The following is a 9,495-nucleotide window of genomic DNA, read 5'->3' on the forward strand; positions in this document are numbered from 1 at the left end:
TTGAGTTTGATAAGTTCTTTATAGATTTTGGATACTAGCCCTTTATCGGATATGTCATTTGCAAATATCTTCTCCCATTCTGTCGGTTGTCTTTTGGTTTTGTTGACTGTTTCTTTTGCTGTGCAAAAGCTTTTGATCTTGATGAAGTCCCAAGAGTTCATTTTTGCCCTTGCTTCCCTTGCCTTTGGCGATGTTTCTAGGAAGAAGTTGCTGCGGCTGAGGTCGAAGAGGTTGCTGCCTGTGTTCTCCTTTAGGATTTTGATGGACTCCTGTCTCACAGTTAGGTCTTTCAACCATTTGGAGTTTATTCTTGTGTGTGGTGTAAGGAAATGGTCCAGTTTCATTCTTCTGCATGTGGCTGTCCAATTTTCCCAACACCATTTGTTGAAGAGGCTGTCTTTTTTCCATTGGACATTCTTTCCTGCTTTGTCGAAGATGAGTTGACCATAGAGTTGAGGGTCCATTTCTGGGCTCTCTATTCTGTTCCATTGATCGATGTGTCTGTTTTTGTGCCAGAACCATACTGTCTTGATGATGACAGCTTTGTAATAGAGCCGGAAGTCCAGAATTGTGATGCCGCCAGCTTTCCTTTCTTTTCAACATTCCTCTGGCTATTTGGGATCTTTTCTGGTTCCATACAAATTTTAGGATTATTTGTTCCATTTCTTTGAAAAAAGTGGATGGTATTTTGATGGGGATTGCCGAAGGCAGACTCTTAACTGACTAAGCCACCCAGGGGCCCCAAGAGGTGTAGATATTAAGCAAGTATACACATGATTAATTAAAATCACTAATTACACAAAGTACTAAGAAGGGACTTAGTACTTCCAACAAATGGAAGGGGGTTACTGTGATTTTAATCTAAATTTGAAGAATGAGGGAGGGGCAGGAGCAGGGCAAGAACTGAGGGAGTAGTTATGGCCCTGAAAGAAGTCCTAGCGATTTTCCATTTCTTCTACCAGAGTTGACTAATGGAGAAATCAGCTAAATCAATTTCTAAAGGATAATAAATTAGAGAGCAAATAATATCAGAAATGAATTAGGGACTTCTGGTCATTATGTTGTCCCAGATGAATCTAAGGTACAGCTAGGATTGAGAACCATGACACTAGGTGGACCCAGGCCCTCTGGGGTCCTCAGCTGGTGGCCTCCTCTTATGCATCTCTTTTCCTGTCTCTTTTAGGGAAATAAAAACTGAGGTTTGCACCTACCCTAGAGCTATGGTTCTGAGGAGTATGTGAGAAAATTTTGAGCCTGTCACATTCCTCTTCAGGGTGATGAATTGGCTGGCCAACTCTTTCCTCGGGGTTTAGGGCCTCTGCCTGCCTCCTGTCTCCTCATTCCCTGCTCCTCCCCATTGCCATGCCAGAGACTGAATATCAGCCACTGACATTTCTTAGCCCACTTGGTGGTTGGTAACTGCTCCCTTAGAGAGCCATCAGTAGGGTAAACAAAGAGAGGAAGAAGGGCTACCAATGAAATCCAAAAGGTTGGGCACTTCTTCAGGTGGAAAATGTATAGTCCATCCTGTGATCATCCTCTTTTGGGGCAGGACATGTTTTGGGGGATGGGAGAGCAAACTAGAGCTGCCTTTTCCCATATGGAAACTCAGGCCTCAGACTGCAGATTTTCTCTGTGATTGAGAAGCACCTCAGTAGCCTTGGCAACAGTGATGCTCAAGGGTTGTGTTTTCCAGGCCTCACTCCTCTGGGAGGGTTCTGAGCCAGGTGACTTGCCGGTGCTCCTTCCTAATGATTGTTTCATCTGCAGGGCGAACTCTGTTGGAGAAGCTATTCAGCCAGCAGGAGAACGGGCCTCCAGAAGAAGCAGAGAAGTTTTGCTCCCGGATCATTGCCATGGGTCTTCTACTTCCTTTCAGTGACTGCTTCAGGGAACCATGTGATCGAAATGCCCAATCAAGTTCAGCTCCGTTTGATGTAAGTAGGAACATTGACTTCAGTCTGTGAGGCAGATTGCAGTAGAAATAGCAGCTGTGATATGTGTCTGCCCAATCACCCTACAATTTAAAAACTGACATGTGATGCAAGCCACCATCCTCCCCTCAGCCACTCAGCAACTCAGCATGTCTGTTTCTATGCTTTCCTTCTTGACTAGAGCAATCTGAAGTATATTGGCCAAACCTTTTCTTAACAGATGGCCACTTTGGACAGTTTTCTAGCCTGCTTTAATCAGTGATGATTTTAAAGTGGCTTGAGTCAGGACTACTGACTTTGCTGGTCGAGGACATTATTTCAGAAGCAGTACCATAGGGCCAGAGCTTTGTTCCCAGTGGGCTGCAGGTTTCCATGGATGCCTAGAACACTATTTCAGTGCGTTCTTAGCTCATCTGTGTACTAACCATTGGTATGAAGCAGCATTGTCCGCTTTCTCCCCAGCTCCCATTCACCAGGGGAATTAATACTGCAGGACAGTAATCCAAAAGGCATATTCGTAATTCCTAATGAGTATCAGGACAGCTGGATTATTGTTTTCAAGCCAGGGTATTGCTAATCTTTCTCAGGTATGTGGTACATGTATGACTTGGTAGTTGTGTTGAGTATGCATCTAAAACCCAGATATATCAGAATTCTCCTATATGATTTTCTCATAAGAAAATTGAAGGTTTAATTGGCTCACTTGTGTGGAGCCCAGATATTTGTGAGGCAGAGTAATGGGTTCTCATCCATATGGGTTAGTTACAGTTGTCTTTGCTTCCAACTATATATATCCTTCTGTGCCTTCAGTGTATATGCTATTGACCAATGAATGAGATAATAGTGAGTTTTGAAAGACAATGAAAATGAACCCTGACTGAGATCAAGACTTGAGAGTAAAGAATAAAATGTCTATATGTCCTGTATTTCTTCTTTCTCTTCTTCATGCATTATAACCTATGTTCTTCCTTGATTCTCCCTTGAGTATTAAGAAAATTAATCATGTAAAATATTGTGAGATCTTCTTGATACTTCCCATGTGAAAGGATATTCCTCAGGATGTGCTGTGACTTATGAAAGTTCCTTCTTAAGATCTTTTTATTTATTCAATTATTTTTTTAAATGACATATAGCTAATTACTGCTAGGTAGATCTTTTTTTCTATAGGGAGAATTGGATAATTTAAATGTTTTCCTCCCCCCCCCCTTTTTTTTGGTGAGAGGTGTGTGTTATTATAGAGACAGAATCTGGGGACAGTGGGTGGCTAAAAGTCTTGTAGAGCTGTGTTCTAGAAAATATATCAATTTACGAGTTGGATTTAAAATCAACATGGTACAGAGAAAGACAAACCCTAGCCATGTCTAAAGCTTACCTTTTGACTGAAACTATTCCCGAGCTGACTGCATTTTCTTCTCTTAAAGTTTAGAAGTAAACAGTCTTATCATTCAAAAAATGTGAAATTGGAATAAACTGAAAAGAATAGGGTAATTCTCTACCTTCTTCTTTTTTTTTTTAATCACTGAACTGGCTGCCTCTTATTTCCCACCTCCTCTCCATCCTTGTGTTAGAGAGTAGTAATTCCTCCTATCATTGTCTATTTGGAGGACAGTTGAGTGTGGCATGCAGAGGGAAAGGCAAACAAAAAATACAATCCCTTAATATGGTGGTGAGTAATTTCCTTATAATGGGGAATTTGTTTCCCCCAACTTTATGCGATTGCATTTTCTCCTTACTTTATTTGTTGGCTCTGTAATACATCTTTACTCCCCCTGCCAAACTAAACCCAAAACAAATATGAAATTAAAGGCACTCTAGTAAGAAATGTTATTCCATATACTTAAACAGCAGGTCAGTCACATAACTGTGCATTTGCTATATGCACAGTCAAGGATTTTCTTCAAAACTCAGGTGAGGTGGCAATACAAGCAGTTATGTAGACTGAGATATTAGTGGAGGAATGGGGAGAAATGCACTTATCTGTGTGGAGAGAAGTTTCTGATAATTAGTCTCTCTGCTGATTTCCAGAAAATTGCTGTTGGGAGGATTTCTAACCAACAATTCTCTTGAGGACAGTTGCCTTCGAGACATAACACCATGTGGGAATAAACTCATAACTGGCACTCTTCCCACCCCCAAATTTGTTCCCTAAGAGCATCCCTCCCCCTTCTCCTCTCTCCATTTATACACATAATTAAAGCAATAAAGAGTTTTGATTTAGGGGTCTTACTGATATGGTTTATAGATTAGACTTCTTCATTCAACCCTTCTTAGTCCCATGTTATATTATACATTTTTAGGGCCTAACATTTTGCTTTAGAAATGCTATAGAAAATATGAAAGGACTTGACATTTTCTCTTCATCTTTTAATTTGGTTAAAATTTTGAGAACGCTAAAAGGCAAAGAGCTTTGAATGATAAGTTAATTCATTCACAAATGCTTACCAAATACATTCTATAGGCAGTGGTTTAGACTCCGGAGATACATTAGTGAGGAAGAGAAATAAGATTTCTTTCTTTCTTTCTTTTTTTTTTTTTTTTTTGAGAAATAAGACTTCTCCTGAAATTTAGATCCTTATCACAGTGGGGAGAGACCCATAAAAAACAAAATCCAAAAACCAACAACAAAAAACTGAAACTAGAGCAACAACAAATAAAAGCATAGGTCATGAATTTACATCAGGTTCTAATAAATGCTATAAAGGAAATAAACCCTAGTAATATGATATGGTCAATGAGGGTGGAGTAGGGTGAATGTAAAGGAAGCCTCACTAAGGACCTATGATGGGAGGTCTGAGGGAAGGTCATTCCAGGAAGCTCACCTGGCAAGTACAAAGGGTCTGGGGAGAGCATAGGCATGACCTAAGCAAAGCACAGTCTTAGTGCCTATGAAGCTGAAATTTCATGAGTTGAGGGCAGAAAGGACTTGGGGTTGGAACGTGCAGGGTCTTGAAAGCCATGGAAGGAAAACTTTTTTTTTTTTTAATTAGGAGCTTTTTGAAGGTTTTGTGCAGGGGAAGAATGTATTTTACGTGGATCACAGCCTGGTCTCTGGATAATGGAGTAGAGGGGGCAGAAGTAGACGCAGAAACACCAGCTGGGCTACTGCAGTAGTTGAGTCAGGGATGGTGGTGAGGGAGTTAGAGATGAGTCCTTAGGTATGGGATGGATTCTGGAGGCACAGCTGGTGGGACTTCCGCTGGGTTAGACATGGGGGCAATGGAAAAAGGAAGTGAAATATAATTTCTTGGTTTTTTATTTTAAGGAGCTGGGTGGCGGTTGTGCGATTAATTGAGATGAAGAAGACAGGTCCGTTTTAGGAGGAAAATGTTGTAAGGACAGAACTAGTGCTTGTTATATACTTTGCTTGAATAAAATTCTGTTAATTTAGAAGGCTAATACCGAGCATGTAAACTGACAAACATAAACTTTTGCTTTTTGCTGGTGGAATGATGTTGACTTTATTAGCCAATCAAAGTTAGGGCCATGATAGTCAAAGATATTTCAGCCATCAGAAGGGCTGGGAGCCCTTTGCATAGCCATGCCTTCATAACAGAAATGAAGACTGAGCTCCTTTAAGGGCCTAATAGCATTGTTCATTACCTTTTTCTATTTCCATTACTAATCTGGGGACCCAGAAGCTATCACCTTACTTCTTATTCTCTGAGAGTAGCCTCACATTTGCCTTTTTTGTTTCTTTTTGTTTTGTATCTCAGAATTCTAAACTAGATCATTTCTTTCTTTTTTAAAAGATTTTATTTATTTATTTGAGAGAGAGAGAGAGAACAAGCCGTGGGGAGGGGCAGAAGGAGAGAGAGAGAGAGAAGCAGATTCCCTGCTGAGCAGGAAGCCCAATGTGGGGCTTGATCCCAGGACCCCGGGATCATGACCTGAGCCGAAGGCAGATGCTTAACCGACTGAGCCACCCAGGCAACCCTAAGCTAGATAATTTCTAACAAGAGAAAACACATGCATAATACAACTGCTTAGTAGATTGTCTTGTTTAATTGTAGGTCATGGTATTTTTTTTTTGTGGTGAGGAAAGACTTTTTTTCTTTGTGGAGTGTTATAGTCATTTCTCAAGTGTGAGAAAAAATATCTCTCCTGAAAATGTTTACTGTAAATCCTTAGAAATAGCAAAACCTTCACTATTATGACACACATTATTATGATCCACACAGTTGACCCTTGAACAACATGGGGATTAGGGATGCCAACCCCCTACACAGTTAAAAATCGACATATAACTTTTGACTTCTCCCAAATTTAACTCTTAATGGCCTACTGTTGATTGGAAGCCCTACCAATAACAAAACAGTTGATTAACACATTTTGTTAAATGTATTACATACTGTGTTCTTATGATAAAATAAGGTAAAGAAAAGGAAATGTTATTAAGAAAATCATAAGGAAGGTAAATACATTTCCTGTACTATAAAAAATCCACATATAAGTGAACCCACCTAGTTCAAACCTTAGTTTTTCAAGAATCAACTATAATTTGCAGTTTTGGGCCCCTGCCTTGCTACCTGTGGACGAGATAAGCCAGTCCTCAGCTTATGGCTGACCACAGGCCCAGGCTCATTGCCTGTTAGGTGTAGATGGAGGTCATTTTGCAAGAATAGGTCCAGTAATATAGTCCCTTAAGATTCCTTTCCTTGGGGCACCTGGGTGGCTCAGTCAGTTAAATGGCTGCCTTCGGCTCAGGTCATGATCTCAGGACCCTAGGATCATGACCTGAGCCGAAGGCAGACGCTTAACTGACTGAGCCACCCATGTTCCCCAATAAATAAAATTCTTAAAAAAAAAAAGTTAAAAAAAGATTTTTATTTATTTGAGAGAGAGAGGGAGAGAGAGAGAGAGAGGGAGAGCATGGGTGGAGGGAGCTGCAGAGGGAGAGGGACAATCAGACTTTCCGCTGAGCAGGGAGCCTGACTTGGGCTCGATCCCAGGACCCTGAGATCATGACCTGAGCCCAAGTCGGATGCTTAACCAACTCAACCACTGAGGTGCCCCTTCTTTTGAATACTTTTATTCATATTAGATTTTTCTGAGTCGTATTCATCAGCGGCTCTTTTCCAGCAAATTACAGTTAATTGTTGATTATCCATTAGCAAGCCCTTTTAGGAGGATTTCTTCAATCATCACTGTGTCAGATATCACAGTATCTCTTTACAACACAAAAAATATAGCCCAAAGATTTTGGCTGGAATAGGTGATTATACCTACCTAATCCTTTAGAATTGATTTTATTTTTTTATTTGTTTGTTTATTTGTTTTTAAAAATTTATGTATTTATTTGAGAGAGTGAGAAAGAGAAAGCATGGGGGGAGGGGCAGTGGGAGAGAGAGTCTCAAGAAGACTCCGTGCTAAGTGCAGAACCCCATGCAGGACTCGATCCACAACCCCGAGATCACAACCTGAGCAGAAACCAAGAGTGGGCCGGTCAACCTACTGTGCCACCCAAGCACTCCAAGAACTGATTTTAATAGTCTTTCTAGTAGAATATTTTTGGATACTGAGCTTTTTTGGGTTTGGCAGATTTTGCTAATTTTGCCAAATATGTAGTATTTAGTAATCCCCATGTTTACCAGATGGGTGGACGTTTCTTGCTATGTATGTAAATGGACGTATGTTTAGATGACTGTATTAGTGAGGCTAGAAACAAAGGGAAGGAAGACATAAAAATTTAAGCTGAAAAGGAATAAAGGAAACACAATCCTGAACCTGTTGGAAAAATAATTCATTGATCAGAACCAGCAGTGGTCTCTACCAGAAAACTAATGAAATGTACTCTGCTCACTGTCACCAGAAGCCAGAATTGAAGACTTAAGTGAACAGATAGAAATGATCATTTGTATTTGAATCCAGTTTTTTTCAGAGTAGGAAGAATGCTTGGATGCTATCTAGTGAAACCCACACACACCTTTTACTGAGAAGCAGTAAAAGCCAACACATCTTTCAGCTCTAGGAGAATGTACACATGTGCACACACACACACTTATATGACACACATATATTATTAATTTACTTTTATTTTGAAACATTGTTTCAAACATAAAGGTTTTATTTTGAAACGTTTAAATTATTTCAGCTGAACATTTCTTTTCTTTGCAGACTTCTCTCTAATCTCAACAGAGGAGTCGGGAGTAAAATAGATTGCATTTACCGGAATTCGTTTTGTAGCCACACTTTACATCTATTCCATACTCAGAAAATCATTGCCTAAACTCATGAGAAGCAGGGTGACAATAGTAGGTTGAAACTGTAATCTTTCCCTTCAGTTTTATTCAGCTTAGTTTTGGTTTGTTGGTCTAACTTTAAGGACTTAAAATGTGTCTAAGATACTCTATTCACCTGGTTAAAGAACGGCTCTGCTCCTCACCCTGGCCTCTCCCACTCCAGTCCTGCTCCAGCCTGGGTCTCCTTGTTCTTGTTCTTCTGGTTTTGACTCTGGTATTTTAAGTTTGCTGATTCAGTTTGGTTAGCGACACGGCTATTGCCTTTAGGCTGTCACAGGTTAGGATTTAGGTATTTCCCGACACTTCCCTCCTCCCCGTTCCTTCCAGTACAGTTAATACTGCTCTTCTGGCTTCCCTCTAATAATTCTTCCTTAAACTTTAAATAATATGCTCCAGGTTATTTTGTTGTTGTCTCACCAACTTCAGATAATGTCTGCTGCAGCCCCAACCACCTCATACAATTAGGCGACCAGTGTCTACCTTTCCCTCCTCCTAGTCTGAACCTGAACTGTTCTAGCTTCTACCAAGAGCACATTTATCCTTAGGGTATATTTTTAAGGTTAATTTTTAATTTTATTTTAAGAGTTGAAAACATTTGGACACTGTAACTATTGCCCTGCAGAGGCAATAGCATGCTCTGATTTCATTTCTTTCTTTCTTTCTTTTTTTAAAGATTTTATTTATTTATTTGAGACAGAGAGAATGAGAGACAGAGAGCATGAGGGGGGGAGGGTCAGAGGGAGAAGCAGACTCCCCACCGAGCAGGGAGCCCGATGCGGGACTCGATCCCGGGACTCCAGGATCATGACCCGAGCCAAAGGCAGGCGCTTAACCAACTGAGCTACCCAGGCGCCCTGATTTCATTTCTTTCTTAATATCCCAGTATCACAGCCCCCAGGCCACTCAAACATGGGTGTTCCTAGGGTTAAGTTCCAATAGATTCTGTTATTTTAATAAACAGTCACTTGCTCAAAAGTATCCCATATTTAGTTCAGTTTACATTGGATTTATCCCTTTTTTTAAAGATTTTATTTATTTATTTGACAGAGAGAGAGGACAAGCAGGGGCAGAGGGAGAGGGAGAAACAGACTCCCCACCGAGCAGGGAGCCTCCTGCCCTCCTCCCCACCTCAGGACCTTGAGATCATGACCTGGGTACCTGGCACTTCCTTTCTGTGCCTCCAAACTCTGTCCTTTACCATGCGGAAGGGCTATCAGTTTCACAACTGTCTATACTTCCTCTCACCTCTGGAGCTCTGTGAGTACTACTGCTTCTGCTCCCAAGCTATTATTACTGTGTTAAGCTCTACTTTTTTTTTTTTT

The 9,495-nt window shown here is 40.6% G+C and overlaps 1 protein-coding gene across 1 annotated transcript in view; it reads left to right on the top strand.

Moving 5' to 3' along the window:
• FMN2 (formin 2) overlaps positions 1-9,495 on the top strand; it is a 373,610-nt gene that overhangs the window by 36,955 nt on the left and 327,160 nt on the right. The window contains exon 2 of the mRNA XM_021682678.2: positions 1,771-1,937. Within this exon, the coding sequence (XP_021538353.1) occupies positions 1,771-1,937 (167 nt within the window). The remainder of the gene's footprint in view (positions 1-1,770; positions 1,938-9,495) is intronic.

Source organism: Neomonachus schauinslandi, chromosome 6, assembly GCF_002201575.2.
Source record: "Neomonachus schauinslandi chromosome 6, ASM220157v2, whole genome shotgun sequence".
In the NCBI taxonomy this organism is placed as follows: Eukaryota; Metazoa; Chordata; class Mammalia; order Carnivora; family Phocidae; genus Neomonachus; species Neomonachus schauinslandi.